This window comes from Corapipo altera, unplaced genomic scaffold (genome assembly GCF_003945725.1).
Source record: "Corapipo altera isolate COAL_440 unplaced genomic scaffold, ASM394572v1 268, whole genome shotgun sequence".
Classification (NCBI taxonomy): Eukaryota; Metazoa; Chordata; class Aves; order Passeriformes; family Pipridae; genus Corapipo; species Corapipo altera.
The window spans coordinates 9,987,054-10,005,914 of NW_020884901.1; the positions used below are offsets into that span (position 1 = coordinate 9,987,054).

Below are 18,861 nucleotides of genomic sequence, written 5' to 3' on the forward strand. Positions count from 1 at the left end.
GACTCTTAATACAGACAGTTCTCTCCTCTCTGAGTCAGTACTAAACATAATCAATATTCCATGGAGCCTGAACACACAGTAAGGCAGAGGAATAGAATCTGAAGCAAGATCCTGATCTTGTCATTACAGACATCATGACACTTTCTGTGCAAACTAAACAGTAACCTCAGTGCAGGGAGCAGAAATCAGCTCTGTTAACTGAGGCAAATCATAATTACCCAATTAGACATGCTCCTTCTGTCAGTAAAAATTAATTTTCTCTCTCTGTCAAGGTCAGTGCACACCAATATAACTCTTGTGACACACAAAAGGAGAAAGGGAGGACAAATGGACATATCCATGGGTAAGTTTGCAGGGATCCAGCTCCTGAGAACATGCAAGGACTGTCCCTTACAAGTGTCACAGGGCTGCACAGGCAGAGCTCACTGAACTGCCCTGTGTTCAGGGCATTACCTAATTCACCTCTGAATCAAGTCTGCTGGTATGTTTTCTAATGCATAATGCAAAACAACCTCACACAGGAAAATCAAGCCAAGCCCCATTTCAAGTCAAGTGATTTTTTTTCTCCAGTTCAAAAAGATGAGGTACTGACCACTAGCCAAAAATCCCACTTCTCCATCACATCCATCCCTCTGGACAGTAACATGGAAGCTATGAAAAAAATCAAAGTGGGAACCCTGTACACTTGCCCAGCAGGAACTGAAGAGGAAGCAAATCAGCCCTCCAGTATGAAAAATGAAGGAACTCCCCATTCCCCTCTTCTCTGCACACCCCCAGCTTAAGGGATAGCAACAAATGACACAAACCTTGCCCTGGGCAAAGCCCTGAGCTCCGAGGGCTCCCTCAGCCTGTGTCCCTCCTTTCTCCTTGTCTCCATACTCTTTAACCCCTCACAGAATGTTCTTATCTTCTAAGCCCTCTAATAGCCAAGGTGAGCAACAAAAGTACCTTCTGAAGTACCAAGGGCACCTTTATTCCACTGATTAAACCTTTTATGAGTTCTCTATTAACAGTATCTAAGCATGACCTCCCAACTCCCTCACAAGGGTTGGTTTGGCACTCAGCTAACACAGATAGATGTCTTCCCCCTGTGTTTCCCACAAGTCCAGTTTCCCCACCTTGGCACACAAAGCTGTCCTAAACACCTGGCCCAGAGGAAGATGCCTACAGTGGAGATGACTGAAATTGCCCTAAACACTGATACTGCAGCATCAAACCAGCTCTGCCTCATAAATGTCTCCTCACAGCCTCCAGTGATCAATCACCATTATTATCCACTCAAAAAAAACCATTCCCAAATGTTTTTGGGAAACAAAGCCATGTGTAATGTGCTTTTTGGGACAATGAGCCAAGCAAGAATTGTGTGTCATCTTTTGTATGAAAGATGATGGCATATCATCATAACTCACTTTGTTTCAGTTATACCAATTAATAAAGCTCTTCATTTGCAGGCATTGGTAGCCAAATTACTGCATGTTCCCCGTTGCTAATAATGACAGTAAGGGAATGCTCTCTTGGATAATAGTCCACTTGTTACTCACTAAATAAATTTTTGACAAATGAGTTAGGAACCAGCACTGCAAAATGATTATCTACCACAAACAGGTCTGCAAGATGATTATCTGTCATAAACAGGAAGATTATCTACCCCAGCACTCCAGAGATCATGTGGTTTCCCCCCAAATGATTAGACAAATTATATATTTCCCACAATTTTGCCAAGCACTACTTACTAGAAGCCTCTGTAGACCCTGCATAGGGAGGTGATGAAAGACTTCTCCTGAAAATATGCTCTGTGTTTTCTGCACCAGAAATCTTCAATGTATCTGGAATTTAGAAACAAAAATTACACAATGTAAAAGCAAGGTAACCTCAAATAAAATAAATTTCACTGGCAGCAATAACCTCTCACTACCCACTGTGTTAAAAGTTTTGAAACATTAATGTTAAACACTGTTTAAATCTGTTCCTGGTTTTGATTTAATTAGGGGGTTTTTTTCCAGGTGCAGAGGCAAAATTCAACTCTATTTTCCTGGGTTTACCTTCAGTATGACATTTTAGCCTGACAAGACACATATCCAGCGATTCTTCTGCTGGTATCTAGACTCACAATTTTCCCAGCTCCTCCTATGCATTCAAAATTAGGAGTCACTTTTTTCCTCCTCCCCCTCATCCCTAAAAATAATTTAAAAGATAGTACTAATTCCCCTTTGAAGCTAAGGGCCATCCAAAGGCTTCAAAACCAAAATTCATCTAAGGCAATTCCTAATTAATAAAATAAAAATCCTCTGATCAATAGCAGTGATATCAATAGTCAATCAAATCAACAGGACAAGGGGGAAAGGGTTTAAGCGGAAGGAGAGCAGGGTTAAATGGGATATTGAGAAGGAATTCTTCCCTGTGAGGGTGGGGAGGTCCTGGCACAGGTTGCCCAGAGAAGCTGTGTTTGCTCCAGCCCTGGAAGTGTCCAAGGCCAGGTTGGATTTGGAGCAACCTGGGCTAGTGGGAGGTGTCCCTGCCCATGGCAGGGGGTTGGAACTGGATGAGCTTTAAGGTCCCTTCCAACCCAAACCATTCTGGGATCCTGTGATTAGCACAACAATTAAAGAAGGTCACAAAAGCTACTCCATGTTTCCAGAAACATTACCCATTTCCAGTCCTTCCCCAGATCTTTCAAACTTCTCTCCACGATCCTCCTCCAGTGCACTGGACACTGGTCTTTTCCCAGCTTTGCTGGTGCTTCCTCCAGCTGTGACACTGGTGACGGACACCAGTGGGATGGCCTGGCTCTGCTGAAGGAGCAAGGGGAGAAGGAAACATAAACCACACACTCACTCCTGTCCCACAGGCCTGGAGCCTGCCCTGACCCCCAGGGACTGCTCCCAGTTGTGGTGATCAGTCAAAGATCACCAGGGGTGACTTGTCATGGGATCCACCAGCTCCCTCATCCATCCCATCAGGATCTGGGCATTCAAAACTGGCCAGTTTGATTAAGTATTCCCTCACCTTGTCAAAAAAAAAAAAGGGGAAATAACCTCTCCAACCAGTTTATTGGGTTAGAAAGCCATTATTTTAAATTATATTAGACATTACTTCGAGCACTGGGTGCATGGGGGATCTCTCCACCTCAAATGCACACCCAGGAACCAAACAGACCAGGTTATAGATATGAAATGAACACATAATCACTACACATCCATCACATCTCCAGAATACATACACATATGCCAACTACTTCTGTGAACTTATTTGGATATGAGTAGGGGTGTTTTGAGGGTCTCTGTCATTTGGGGAACACCCCATTCCCCAAACTTTCCCTCTGTGGTCCCAGATATCCCAATGAATCTCTTCTTGAAAGTATCTCAACTACATGGTCCAGTCACGTTGTACTTTTCTCACTGCCTTTGCTCCAACACACTGTCTTTGTTCTCAGAACTAAGACATCTGCTGGTACACATTAATCACTGCTAGAGGCACTAAGCACTATCTGGTACAAGACTAAGCATTAATCATGGATATAGGGACCAAGCATTACAAAGTTACAAGAATTTCCCAACATCTTCCCCCGCTGCCGCACGGTCTCCTTTTTAAAGAGATTTAACTTGTTCGGTCAGAACCCGACCCTCTGCCACCACAGGGACAGCATTTTTCACACTGCTATAGGCAGAGGTGACCAGGAACAAGTGTCAGGACTGCTGGAGCACAGAGCAGAGCACATCCATCACTTTGGAGCGATGCCCTTTGGACACTGCAGCTTCCCAATAATTCCCCAGGCGTCAGCGTGGGCTGGGTTTTATGGGCTGGTTGTACAAGTACCTCACTTCTCAAGTACTGTCATTAGGAATTTAATATGTAGCATTTGCTTTACAACCTTCTGGAAGGAGGAGAACCTCCCCGTGCCCAGTCAGAGCTGAGGGACAGCCCCCCAAACTCACACAGCTGAAGAGCTCCGTGGTCAGACCCAGGTAGTTGTGCAAAGCCAGGAATGTCACCCTCTGCAGCCTCACCATGATGATCTGCAAACAAGAAGCAGCAGAAATGGATTCAGCCTTCTCCCACACTTGTTCTGGCATTTAGATACAATCATGTACCACAGTACCTGAAAGCACTTTATAAAACACAGACTGTACCCTAAGCTGAAATTCCTTTTTAGCAGTTGATAAACTGAGACAGAGCAAAGTGATTTACAGTGACTTCACAATCATTTGATGGAACAAGAATCCAAAGCCTCACTCACAAGCACCAAATGCTTTTTGCTTTCTGTAAACATCAATAATAGAAGTCCCTTGAAATAAAAGGTTTTGCTTCCAGTTTTCCCCTCTCATTAAAAAAATTAGTCCATCTTTCCCCATTCAGAACCTGAGCCACTGCTCTACAAGCACTCAAACCTAACCCAGAACATCAGTGCCACCCGACCTTCCTCTGCCCTGCCAGATAATTCCCACTCCTAAGCCATCCTCTCTTTTGTACCAGCTCTCCCAGAGTAAATTAAGTTGGTGTTAATGATCTGTTCTCCTCAACCATCAGGACGAGGAGGTTCAGCTGTCACTCATAAATCATCCAGATACCAGAACAGTTTGCAAGGACAAAAAGATTTAGCAGTGGTAGTAAAACAAAAGGACAGCCCAGTGACTCATCAGACACTGCACCCTTTGGCTGCTACACCTGAGGGACGAGGCAAACTGGAATCCTTCATTCCTGATCCTTGCACCACCTGCAGGAGGGACGAGCCAAACTTCAGTGCTCACCTGAGAACAGTCTGAGCTTCTGCAAAGCAGGGGAAGGTGAACTTTAAGCTAATCCAAAGCACAGCTCTTTCCTCAGGTGCTGACAGACACTTCTGAAGTGGAAATTCACATATCCATCCAAATTTTGTGAATTTTCCAAAGCATCACCCCTCACCAAACAGCTTCTAAGGGTCCAACAGTCCTATTTCAGAACATGTGACAGTCTGTTCATGATCCTAAGCCATTCTGAAGCACTGCTGGTGCTCACCAAGATGCAGAGCCCACGCCAGCACCTTCTCCCAAAGGACCAACGAGCTCACAGTGCAGGTCAGGCTGATTAAAGAGGCTACCACAGGTAGAAACTCAATCAGTTAAGATATATATATATATATACATATATGTGTATATATATATAAAAATTATTTCGTCCTGTATGTGGTAGTGCTGGGATTATTAAGTCTAGGGCTTTAACAACTAGGGGAATAGCAGGATATATTCCAAATCTTGAGCAGTTCCATACCTGCCAAAGGATGATGAACTTGCTGAACCTCTAAATGTCTTCCTTGTAACTTTGAAATACGAGTGATTCCCCCTTCCCCCTCAGTTCTACCTACCTGTACCACTCTCACCAGAGTTTCTGGGTATTTTTGGAACACATCTTGGAAGGCACTTGCTGGAAGTCTCAGAATTGTGGATGGAGTGGCTGCTCGGGCTGAGACTGTTTTGTAGGGAGCAGGGTGGCCCTGATGGAAAGTTCCAGAGAAACAAGATTAATCCACCAACCATCCAACTCAAACCTTCCCAAATTCCTGCTTTGCTGCTGTGTATGTCTGGCAGACATCATCTGACCACAGAAAGCCTTGAACTTGTGCTCCATGACCCACGGGTGGAGTAATGAGAGCGAACTCACACCAGCAGTTCCACCAGAATTAAACAGAGAGCTACGAGGAGGTGGATCAGGTTAAGGGTCTGTCAGCTCTGCCACAGTCATTACAGACAGAGCCAGGCTTCAGGAGCACTTCAAATTCCAGCTGAAGACAACAGAGGGTTTGCTGATTTTATTATTTGTACTGACAGCCAAGCTATTTGCTGCAAAAACAAGCCCAGACTCACACAATCAGTACAAAATACAACAAAATTGTACAGCAATTACATACATAATGGAGTGAGAGAAAAAACAGGCAGACTTCTTGTGTTTCAAGATACATATACATATATATATGAAATATTCCATGCGACAAAGCCAAACAGCTTCTCTTTACTTAAGACAAAGTGGGTCTAGAACATCTTGCTCAAAGAACAGATTGAGAATTAACAAACCAATGAAAAATAAAACTGCAAGTGGGCAGAATAAGAGATTTTTTTACACTGGAAGGCAAGCCTCTGGTTTAGGATTTTTCCTCTTGAATCACAATAGAGTTTTAACAAAAATCTATTGCCAAACACTTGGACAAAAAACTCCAGACAACACCCCTTCTAAAATGTAATGCTGGAAATAACATTTATAAGTCATGAATTAATTTACGAATACATCAGATACTGATCTACCCCATATTTCTAAGATAAAATGAGCCCTTTTACAGCACAGAGAAGGAGCAAAGGAAGAAATGGAGTTTCTGCTTTAAGAGCCACCTCACAGTTTTCCCCCTCCTAAACAGCAGCAGGGAAATTTTTCCAAGCACTAAACACACAGATATTAAATGCTGATTATAAAGGAAACAACTCCTCAGTCTTCCAGAGCACCAGAGAACTCCACACAATCATTGGGAAGGAATTCCTGCCTAAAGAACCCAGCAAAACCAAACAAGAGACTTTCTGTACCACAATAATCACTCTGGAAAATAAAGCTGCAGTTCTGTCTGCTGGTCTGCAAGGCACCATGAAGTAGGTTCTAAAATTAAATTACATTAATTGGAACCAATTTCTTAATTACACAAACTTCAGCTGATCTTTTTATACAGTCTGGGGATGATATTAATAGCTTTGATTTTCAAGTTCCTGAGGGATTGGAAATTTTAAACATCTCTTTGACCTACAGGGCAAAGCTACCAGTGTCCCCAGTTTTCTTATGTTTCTTTTAATTAGGTAAAGAAATTAACAAAAATAAATGCAACAATCCTCTTTTACAAGCCAGTTTAAAGTCTGCCTTCAGATAAAGAATTAATTTGGAATTCTTATACTTAAATGCAACAGAAAATGTATATAGTCTGGTTTTAAGTGCATGGATCGCTGAATTTGCCACCAATAATATTTCCTACCAATCTCTACATCAAATATATAGTGAAAAGTAAGGAAATCTAGTAAATCTTTAATTGCTGGACAAGGATAAACACTAAGTTTAATAGTCTTCCATAACAGTTATTTCCAAGAGCCAAATAAGCCCTGTTTATACAGTCATGTGGTCTCCAGTCTGCCCAATAAAGTGTTTGGGTTTTTCTTGTGCTTGTGAGAGGAGAGGCCAGCCCTGGAGTGTCAGAAAACCAGTTTTAGGATAATAATGGATAATGATGCAGCAGCCTTTTCCTCCAAAGAACAGCCCAATCCTCCAGGTTTTCAGCATATAATTTTGCCTTTTTGATATCCCTGCATGAGAGCAGCTCTGTTCTGAAAGGGCCAACACCACAACTAATGGGTTTGGAACATGCTAAAAGCTGTGAGAGGAGCTCGAGGAGGAAATGTTCTGTAATTGTCAGTTCTCTCAGAAACAAAATAATCAGCAGCACAGGGAGAATACCAGGTTTAAATTATACTGTTTTGCAATCCCACACTCAGATGACAGGAACAGTTGAGTTATAATCAGGAGCGAAACAGGGTTTTTTCAAGAGAACTTTTTGTTCTCGGGGCAGGTAACTATTTACTTGTTCCAAGAACTGCGAGATGTCACCTACAAGCAAATGACAGCTAATGGCCAAATCCAAATGAATTTGGTTAAGAAATAAGCTACAAGAGATACAGGTGCTTTACATTCTGCCACCTGCAGTGGTAACTCCTTTTTGTACCCAAAAATCTGCCATATTCTCCCTCTTTCCATTGCCTGGGATTTGTCTTCCTCCCCTCCTACCTGACACCCTCCTCAGTGCACCAACACTGCTGCACCCAAAGCTCTTGCAGCAATCAATCTCTTCTTTATAACCTCATCCATCTTGTCCAGTGCCACTTAAACAGACCTGAGCCCTGCAGGCTCACCTTTATCCAAGTGTTTTTTCAGCTTCTTTTAATCCTGACTTTCATTTTCCCCCCCTCAGTCACTGTCAATTGATCGATATTCCTCACAGCCTCTTCTTTTTCATTCCTGCTCCTAGTTTTCCTAATACCAACTCCACAAGGAGGACAAAAGAAGAGTCAACCCCAGAGCTCCAGAAATCAGCATCACAAACCATCTCTGCTGGTCCCATTTAACTCTGGATGAACATTCACTGTCCAGGGAAAAGCTCTGGCTGCACACACGAGCTCTCAGCAACAGCTGCTGAAAACACCTCATGGACACCAACAATGCTCAGCTCAGAGACTTCTTGAATATTTGGGGCAGTATCAATTCAGAGTCAGATTAACTACACCTCAGAATTGTTCCAGAATACCAGGAAAGGGCCTGCACCTACTTGGATTCAAAAGCTTCCAGCTTCTCCTTCAAGTTTAGAGAAATCAGCATCGATCGGTTCTCAGAATAAGTGAAGTCTCATGTCACAGCTGGTACCTTCGTATTTAGTAGATCTAAAGGGACTTTCCAATTTAAAACTGAAAGATTAAACTAGAAAAGTGCCTCTTCTATGACCTTTCTTTTAGATCCAACAACAAGAGCTCTTGTAGCAACCCCAACTTTCTCACAAAGCTCTCAGCTAAGTGAGGGACCAGCCTGACATCATGTGCTACAGAATCAGCCAAAAGAATCCCAAATTTAGATAAGGCAACTGAAAACCTCTCTGAATACACCCTTTCTTCATGTCAGAGCCTTGTGTTGGGTGACAATTAAGGTTATGGTATCTGCAGGAAGTTCTAACTCACAGATATGGAATGACACTGAAGAGTCTCCTCTACTTTGATCAGCTTCCTCACTCCTTGCCCATTTTCATGCTTCTCCCATAGCCAAAGCCAGCAAGGGACATAAGGAAGAGGAAAAACAGAAATAAACCAGGCAGTTTTATTTCCCACAAAGCTGGGAAATGAGGAACAAAAGAGTTGTAAAAATAAATGAGAACAAGTTTAGCAAAAAAAAAAAACCTTCAGGGTTTTTTCATTCCATGTTCTTCTCCATGCTGCTAACTCTGTTCAACACACTTTCAATCATTTTTATTTTTTTTATTTACCAGTGGTATAACTAATGAGAAAGAGGAAAAAAATCATAGAATGAGAATTAAAAACCAAAAAAGATCCTAACATAACACAAAATGAATGGCAACACTCTTAAAAAAAAACAAAGCCACAAGACACTGTTATACAAGAAGGATTTCTTTTCCTATATTCCTTTATAAAGCAAGAACATGACTAGTATTAATGTTCCTATATGATGGTTCTGCTCTTTAGAATATTGTCATTAAGAAAATTTAGTGGTAGAAGTAACAAGGAGAAAGGTACTAATACGAATTTACAAATATATTAATATGAATTTGACAGCAAGAACTAGACTTGTACAGCCCAAATTATTCACATGCCATTACTTTCTACAAAAAAAAAGTGTGACCAAGCTTAAAAAAATGTGTCCCTGTCGATAGGTTTTATGGGAACTATAAATACAGATACACAGATGCATGTTTGCATTTAAAATGGCAAAGAACACTTTAGAGAATCTTTAAACTACTTAATGGTACCTTTTGATGAACAGAGACAGCCAAGCACAACAGAAACATGATACAAGGTCAAACATGAATACAGATTTGATTATCTTCATCCTCTGAACTACTAAAATCCTTCAAGAAAGCACATTCAGTGCTTGAGTATCATCAAAGATGATGAATTCAACACCTTCCATTCAGGTATTCCCCAATAGCTGTGCTGGGATGATTTCAGCAAAACCATCAGTGTAATTCCAACTGAAACAAACCCCAACAATCTGTACATCAAATATGACCCCCAAACATTCAGCTCATCCTGTCCCCTGCCAAGGAGCACAACCCTCAGCTGGTCACCAGCACTGCCAGTGTTGGAAAACAAATCAATCCATCAACTGTTTTCACAGTATAATCACAGTAATAGCAATTGTCAGGTTTATTTTCTTTAGATTAAATAAAAATAAATTCAGTAAGCAGCAAATCCAACTCTCAGGCGCATGGTGTGACTCTTGGGGATGGTCAAGTGCTGGGCTAAGGGTTGCACTCAATGGTCCTTGTGGGTCCCTTCCAACTCAGCATATTCTGGGATTCTGTGAAACAGTGTAAAAGCCTGGAATTCTGGGCCCCAACCTGGTCCTGTTCCTGACTTGAGTTGTGTCCTCGAGCAAATCAAACCCTGTCTCAGACTTCCAGACATAAAGGAATAATCCAAATCCTGCTGCTGATCAGGAACAGCCAGAGTTACACTCCCAAGCACACAACTCACAATCACCTTACACACCCCAGAGTTCACTCTACACCTGGGGAGGCCTGGGAGGAGGAGAAGAGTCAATCAACAAACCATTTTGCATCCTGAGTCCTTCCCAGGAATATTCAACTCCTGCTCCCCCTGCCAGGGGGAGCCCTGGCATCCAGCAGCACTGCAGGAACCCTGCAGCTCCCAGGACTCACCGTGATGACATCGAGGATGCTGAGAAGGCTGTGGACACTGTCTCCTGCCAGCACCTCCTTGACCACCACTTCTGTTCCATCCTGCAGGCACAGACACACCATCACTGTAGGTTCACAGCTGCATTTTGGCAAATTTGGAGCATTTCAGAAAGCTTAACTTGCTCCCATCCTCCCACACACTCTGAGCAGCTCCCATTCCAGGTTCCCCGTTGGGACTTGGATGCTTGTTTTGTCTCTGCTCTGATGGAAATGTGCTCATTCCAACCACAGGGTTTCAAACCACCACTCTAAAAATGATAAATTAAAAGAAACTAAAAGCCAGCTTTGTCTGGGAGGAGTTGGACCTGCTTGTCTTTGCTTTGTAACCACAAACAAAACAAAGCTCCCTTCACTCTGAGGCAGAATCAGCCTCCTTTATCAAGGGGTTTCATGTCAGGAACAGAAAAATGTAAAATTATACAGAAATCATCACATTTGGTATAATTTCCAAACACAAGTCCCCTGCATTTTCAGCCATTGGAAATCTGTTCACGACCTAAAGCCAAACCCAATGTTCAGTCAGGAAGAAGAAAAATACTAAAAATCAAACTTGGCAGAAAGGATCACAAGGGCTGGCACTCAACATTTTAAGACTCACCCATGAAACAAACCATCATTTCTTTTCCCTGTCTACCCAAAAGTGAATCTGACTCTTCCACCTCCCAGGTAAAACCCAGTAACTCCCACTAGAATATTCTGAAGTGAGTGTGGTCTCTCCTGCTCTCTGTGCCCACCTACTTTCTGTAATGATCACCCCAAAAGTGAATGTTTCCAAGCCCACCTTGCACCCTGTCCTCCCTCAATAACTATGTGTGAGGATATTTCAACGTGCCCCATCAGCACTGTGTCCTTCTCTCACATCTGAGACACGAGGGACCAGAGCTACAAACCTTGATCTTTATGAACACCACGGCCCCGAAGACTTGGGAGTAATCCCTTCTAAATCCCTGTGATTCACAGGCCTAAGTCTAATCAATGCTTAATGATTCATGCCAGGCTATATGCTATGCCAACAAATGTATCTTAAAAACTGCAGATCAGTTGGTTCTTACACTTTCTTGGATGCAAACTTCCAGCTTCCCATCCTGCACGACGTAGATGCTGTTGTCCAGCTGCCCGGGACGGAAGATGTACTCGCCCTCGTGCAGCTGCACAAAGAACATGTGCTTGCACAGCTCCAGGAACAGAGGCTTCTCAAAGTGCCCAAGGACCCTGCAGCAAAGAAAATGCAGAGGGAAACCCAAAATCACCAGTGCCCTTGGAAAATCCTTCCTAAATTAGCAAAGCACGACTAACGGAGGAAGCATCAAGCGGCTGCTGCGGGGCAGAAGGAGCAGAGCTCCCCAAAACAGAGGTGCAAGAGCACTGTGAAACACTGAGACTGTGAATACTGGGGTTCCTTTGGAGAAGAACTCCAAGCAGGCTCAGCAGGAAGTGCAGCCAGCCTTCTTCCAGCAAACACCAGCACGGCTTCGGAAGGAGAAGGAATTTAAAACCCTACAGGATTCACACACTGCAGGAGAAAAGTTACTCCATGGAACTCTCCCTTTTAGTGCAGCTGCCCTGTCCATGGGACCAGGACACAGGAGAAATATTGAAAATATAGGGAAAAATTCCTGTCATTTGCACACACTTCAAATTTGGAATATTCCATCTCCTGCAGGTAACATGCACCTGGACTCCTCCAGTACTGAAAATAGCCAGTCACTACCAGGCAGCCAGAAATACAGGTCTTAAACCTGATCACTCTGTTACAGAGCTCCATCAGCTCACATTTATCAGGATTAATCCATCAAATTCTACTGCAACATCAATTAGTCACAGGAGATCATAATTCCACCAGATGACTTAAATAGCATTTTTATTCGAGAATGTATGACCTTCAGGAATTAATTATATCATATCTGGGAGAAAAAATGAACATCCACAAACAAAACCAGAATTACAGATTGGAAAATCTGAAACTCTTGGCTGTGTCAGCAAATTTAACCTCTTGCTGAAGGGGCACAAAGACCAACCCTTCTTCTTAATCTGCCCAAGAGCCCTGGGGATTAACTTGACTTTGATTTGATTTGCAACCTTTTCAGCCAGAGAAGTGAAAGATTCTGCAGCTTAGAGAGCTGTCAATATGGTATCCAATTAACATTTACCAATTATGATGCTTTTCTGTACCAAAAAATTGTCAGAGAGCCTACAGAGAAGTTTTAAAATGCACTACATTTGTTCATGTTAGAGCACCTTCATTATCACTATCCCCAAATTCAGGCCACTAATCTACATCCTTTCCCCCCCCCCCTCATTTTTTATTTTTAAAACAAACTCCATTATTTTCTCAACATTTCTGGAAAATTCAAAGTCCTTTATTCTGTCCTCATGCTCAGATGAATTTCAGTCAACTCCTTCAAGATTCTGACCCTGCAGCCATAAAGTCTGAGACTTGATACAACCTGCCAGATATTCACATCACTTGAACATCCAAACCCATCTTCCCATTTAACATTACCTGACATTTTTAAGCATGTACAGGACTTCTGATGGCAAATGGGAATTCTTCACATCAAATTCAGTCAGATCTGCCTCTAGCAAAGAGGGAGGAGGTTCCTTCCTCTGCAGAGTTGGACATTCCTTCTTAATACGTAGAATCCTGCGAAGGAAAACGTGAGTCAGGGAGCCAGGACATCCCCTCATTTGTCTTAATTATATAGTAAGTACTGAGTAAGTATATAGTGAATACTAAACACTCACCATCCCAAGTTACACATCATCAATCAGCTAAAACTTCCACCCTCCTGCCTTTCTTCAACCAAACCAGACAGTGCTGCACAAACCACCCCAGTCCAGCAAACTCCCCAGCTGATCCTCAGCTGAAAGGACTGGGAAAAGCCAGGAGCTATGGAAAAGTGCTCTGCTAAAGACTGGACCACAAATAAAAACTCCAAACCCGTCCCCCATGGCACAGATTTTCCCCTTCCCAAAAGCCCAAGTACCTTTTAGCCAGAGATAAAACTTTTGCCCGTTTGCGCATCCTCTGGCGAGGCACCGTGTTCCCAACCAGGGAGTTTGGAAGAGTTGTCACCTGGGAGGAAAGAAGGAAAACAAAAACAGTTACTAAAACCCAGAGCAAACCAGAAAAACCAACCCAGTAGTTCCAGCTCTGCAAAGGTTCCAACCCATCCTCCAGCCATTCAGAACCACAGAATGTGCTGAGTTGGGAGGGACCCACAAGGACCATCCAGTCCAACTCCTGGCCTTGCACAGGATCATCCAAGGGTCACACCCTGTGCCCCAGAGGATCATCCAAACTCTCCTGGAGCTCTGGCAGCCTTGGTGCTGTGCCCACTGCCCTGGGGAGCCTGGTCAGGGCTCTGGGGGAGGAACCTTTTCCTGAGATCCAACCTAAGCCTCCCCTGAAGCCATCAGAACATGAACGGCGTGAAACACTCCTGTAAGACCTCAGAGGATTGGAACAACATCTGCTTCAGGATCACTTCCTTTCTATGCACCAAGAAAAATATATTTTGATTTTACTAATCAACTGCTACAGTGGTAATGGACAGTAGGGGGGAAAAAACCTTCAGCTGTGGTTCTCACTCAGGAACACTCAACAGGAGGAAGAGGAGGAAGGCACTGAGTTCTCCTCCCTGTGAGCAGCAACAGGACCTGAGGAAATGGCTGGAGCTGTGTCAGGGCAGGGTCAGGTTGGATCTCAGCAAAAGGTTCTTCCCCCAGAGGGTGGTTGGGCACTGACCAGGCTCCCCAGGGCAGTGGGCACAGCCCCAAGGCTGCCAGAGCTCCAGGAGGGTTTGGACAACACTCTGAGGGCCAGGGTGGGATTGTTGGGGTGCCTGTGCAGGGCCAGGGGTTGGACTGGATGGTCCTGGTGGGTCCCCTCCAACAGAGGATGTTCCATGATTCTACCTGGCAGTCTGTGTGCTGACAAACCAGGGCCACACTCACGTCTGAGCTGGTGACAAACCAAGGCTTTTTCCTACTTTTCCTCGTTCTCAAGTGCCACCCTCTGGAGAAACACATCAACTGCTACACCAAGAAAACCCCTCATTAGTTACTTCCAAAACATTCCTAGTTCTTCATTTGTTTCTCAAAGAGCTGAATCTCTGTAAAATATCTGTCACAAAATAAATCTTTAATTAGTTTGAAGGGGTTTTTTTTAACTAAAACCTTGGTATGTTATCAAAAATCCCCGAATTACAATCCCCAGCAGTCAGTGTGTAATAGCCTCTGCCTTATTCAGGAATAAAAGTAAAAAGCAAAGTCTAAAACCCCAAACCCAAAAATACCTGAAATGAATTTCCCATGTGGAATTCTAAGCATTCTTTACTTACTTGACTTACATATAAACAGCTGTTTTAAAGAATATTAAAATTATGAAGTTGCACACACACAATTTCCCTCCACTAAGGGCTTTTTTGGCCAAGTTCTACATAAGGGCTGACCTGCAATGCAAGGTTCAGGGAGTAACCACCTCCTCCACAACGAGACAGAGCTGCAGAGCTGAATATTAAACCCAGCACAGTGTCTAATTAAGTCCAGGTATTTGAATTCACCTCAACAAAGTGAATGAGGCAGAAAGCCATGGCAGCTCACAAGAGGAAATGTTCCTCAACACCCAGTGACTGGCAGCCCAAGGTTCCTTTCCTGTACCTTATTCTTCTAGAGATGCAGGTTTCCAGTGCCCTGGCACTGGGAGTGCTCTCCTGGACTCAGCAGGTCATGGCACAGGGCACAGCCAGGACCCCCCCCAGCAACACTCTGCCTCTGGCCCCCCACAAAAGAGACCAGTCCCAGCCTGGCCTTGCAGCTTCCCAGGAGTTCTGACTCTCCAGGATAGAGGGCAGGGAGAACATACCACAGTCAGAATTAAACAACCTTGGTTTTTCTCCAGCCATTTGCACCCACCTCACTAAACAGAGGATTATAAACAAGGAACAAACATTTGGGGCTCTGAAAAGCACCACCTGAGGAAGAAGTAAGTTTTCAAAGACAGGGATTATCAATAGCATCACATATCTATCTATCTATATCTCATATCTATATGTGAGATACATATATAGATATATCTGTTATAGATATATACCATATATCGATAAAACAAGGGGGAATGGCTTTAAACTGAAAGACAGCGGATTTAAATTGGATATTGGGGAGAAATCCTTCCCTGTGAGAGTGTTGAGGCCCTGGCACAGGTTGTCCAGAGAAGCTGTGGCTGCCCCATCCCTGGAAGTGTCCAAGGCCAGGTTGGACAGGGCTTGGAGCAACCTGGGATAGTGGAAGGTGTCCCTGCCCATGGCAGGGGGTGGGACTGGATGAGTTTTAAAGTCCCTTCTAACCCAAACTACTCTGTGATTCCATGATATTTAAACAATCATCAGCTCCATACAGGAGTTAAGATATTCAGTGATTTATTACTACCCTCACTGGCTGCAAATATTCTTGAAAGAGCTAAAGTTTGGCCAGAAGGAGAAGCTCCTGCTGCTCCACCAGCAACTGAGGAAGCGTTCCAGGGGTTCTGAAACATCCACAAAATCCCAGCAAAATTTTACAGGTTGAAGGCCTAAAGTATTACAGATTCTACACCTCCCAGAGTGGATTTTAACCTCCCTTCCCTCCCCCTGTGGCAGATGCTCTCACCTTCCTCATGATCTTCCTCCCGTAGAACATCACTTTGTCCCTCTTGCGAAACCTGTACTGGGGCACGTGGGGCTGAAGCTGTTCTGGAACAGAGAAGCATCACGTCAGAAACCACCTGCTGAGGGAAAACACCTGAGCACAGCTTGGCAATTCTGCTGCCCTGGCTCCTGTCTGCTCAGCTGGCACCTCTCAGGGTCAGCACTGGGAGTTTAAACCAACCCAGGACACCTCAGTCCCCAGCTCTGAGCAGCCAAGCCAGAGCAAGGAAGAGCTGGTTTGGGGTTCTACCTCAGCACCAGAGGAGATAAAGGGCTTTCTAAACAGATACAAGGATTAGGCAATTTTAATCTCACAAAGGAAACCTCTAATTCAATCATTTCTCATTACTGCAACAGTGAAATCACAGCAGGGCTGAAATCATTTGCATAATTTACAGCTGATAATAAGGCTGATCCTAATCACACACTGGAGAAATAAAAACCTCCAGCACCCTGAACGTGACAGTTTTGGAATAAGAGTAAAAAGCAAAGTCTAAAACCCCAGACCTGGGGGTTCAGGCCTGGGTTCAGACCTGGGTAAGTGAATCAACAGAAGTTCTTCATCCTTTTAGTGCTGTTTTCCTGCAAGAGCCACCCCTTCACAGCAAACAACTACCACAGATTATTACAAAGATACTCAAGATAGCTGGGAAAACTGTTTTTAAAACTTAGTTATCAAATACTTACTGGATTGTCTCAGTCTTCTGTACACAACAAACACAACAACTGCAATAAACAGCAGTGCCACTGCAGCTCCAATTGCAATTCCAGTCAGCTGGGAGGGAAGTTTAGGGGGAAAGAAGTTAATATTTTCAACTTTTTAAATTACTATGTACTTTTTGGAAGGCTGAGGCACACTAAGCTCAGCAGGATATCTAAAAGTCAAGCACGTTCATAAATACTTGATTTTTAATTCAAACCACATATGCAAGAAATTTAAGCTCTATCAGTGGCTCACATGCAAAATATTCCACATTTTTCTTCCCAAAGATCTGTGAGCTGATCAACTTAATGTACAGGAGATGAACAAGGGCTTGGAGTGACAGGACAAGGGGGAATGGCCTTAAGCTGAAGGAGGGTAGGGTTAGGTGGGATATTGGGAAGAAATTCTTCCCTGTGAAGGTGTTGAGGGGCTGGGACAGAATTCCCAGAGAAGCTGTGGCTGCCCCATCCCTGGAAGTGTCCAAGGCCAGCTTGGACTGGGCTGGGAGCACCCTGGGCTAGTGGGAGGTGTCCCTGCCCCTGGCAAGGGATGGGACTGGATGAGCTTTGAGGTCCTTCCCAAACCATTCTGTGATTCTAAATAACAGGAATTATTTCCTGCCTCGTGCCCAGCGACAGCAAAGAAACAAACACTCAGACTTTGACAATTCCTGACAGTTCAGGAGAAGCTGCACATTCTGGATGCACAGCCAACCTCCAGCCATACTTTACCATAGTGGTGTGTATCCTGTCCTCCACAAACTGCAGCATGGGGGTTGCATCTCCTGGGATCACAGCCTGGCACCAAAAAAGGAAGGTGAAATTAGTTTCCCACAACTGGCAAAAAGCCTCCATAAAAACATCTCAGTCTGTCACATACCTTAAAACACAACTGGATTGTGTTTTTCAGCATCTTTCTTTGATTTTACAAACACAGACATTCAGTGGAGAGAAGTTATTAGGGGAGTTTTGAGTTGGTGTCAGTTCAACACATTCTAAACAGCCCTAAACCAGGTAATAACTTTTTTTGGTGGTTTTAAGCTATTCAGAGCAACAAGGATGAGAATGGAATGTAAAAGACTTTATGAGCCTGAGAAAATAAGTCATAAGCCAGCAGGTTAAAGTCATCATAAGAAGCAAATGATGCACGTGGGCAAAAGCCCTGACCTCAGGTGGGCTGTCCTGGGACCTGTGCCCACCACTGCTTCTCAGGAATAAAATCTGGCAGATAAAAGAACCTCACAAATGCCAGTTTAAACTTAGGAGAAGGGGGGGAAAGGCAAAAAAAATACAACAAACAAGCAGTAAACAAACCCAGTAGAAGGAGATATGTCCCCCTGCAAGTCTTGAACCTGCCAAGTCCTTGAATTAAGCAGTTCACACAGTTCTGGTAACAATTCCTGCCCCTGGTTCCAGACCTGGATGACATCTCAATTTAGCTTTGCCACCAAGAGAAAAATGAAGGGCACAGAGAGTCACCAAACTGGTCTCTCTCATAAAATTAATTCCAGTTCTACAGCACAAATGAAACTCCTGCCTGACCAGTCACCTCTCACTGTGCTCACTTTGGCTTCTCAGGTTGCCTTAACACAGTACATGGACAGTTTATCTTCCCAACATGAGTCAAACTAACTCTATCACTATTCTTATCACACTATTATTCATGGGATTGTAGCAGAAAGTCACAAAAATTTGAAAAAAATCAAAAGCTGAATACGTGGTAGCAACAGATACAACACCTGGTGACACAGAGAGTTCTTGGTATAAATCTATTGTGGTCACTTAATGTATTTCCCCTTGACAGTGTCAGGGACATGGACAGCTCTGCTGCTCTCCAGGCCTGTGGGATCTCAAATAACATCAAAAATAGTAGTTGCCAACTGACACTCACAGTGCTGCTCCAGGAGGAGGAGAAACAAACCCACGAGCAGAAGAACAAAACCCCGCCGTGCCCAGAGTGAACCCTCAGCCTCAACGAGGGAAAGAAGA

At 43.7% G+C, this 18,861-nt stretch overlaps 1 protein-coding gene across 2 annotated transcripts in view; it reads right to left on the bottom strand.

Annotated features, from left to right (window-relative positions):
• PNPLA7 (patatin like phospholipase domain containing 7) overlaps positions 1 to 18,861 on the bottom strand; it is a 133,170-nt gene that overhangs the window by 112,015 nt on the left and 2,294 nt on the right. Inside the window, exons 3-13 of one of the 2 annotated variants that reach the window (XM_027649990.1) lie at positions 17,605 to 17,670; positions 16,858 to 16,945; positions 16,133 to 16,215; positions 13,471 to 13,559; positions 12,987 to 13,127; positions 11,536 to 11,695; positions 10,445 to 10,525; positions 5,342 to 5,470; positions 3,936 to 4,016; positions 2,648 to 2,789; positions 1,734 to 1,826 (exon numbers count right to left, since the gene is read on the bottom strand). In XM_027649990.1, the coding sequence (XP_027505791.1) occupies positions 1,734 to 1,826; positions 2,648 to 2,789; positions 3,936 to 4,016; positions 5,342 to 5,470; positions 10,445 to 10,525; positions 11,536 to 11,695; positions 12,987 to 13,127; positions 13,471 to 13,559; positions 16,133 to 16,215; positions 16,858 to 16,945; positions 17,605 to 17,670 (1,153 nt within the window). Of the gene's footprint in view, positions 1 to 1,733; positions 1,827 to 2,647; positions 2,793 to 3,935; positions 4,017 to 5,341; positions 5,471 to 10,444; positions 10,526 to 11,535; positions 11,696 to 12,986; positions 13,128 to 13,470; positions 13,560 to 16,132; positions 16,216 to 16,857; positions 16,946 to 17,604; positions 17,671 to 18,861 lie in introns of both variants that reach the window. The other variant, XM_027649989.1, reaches the window with a different exon arrangement.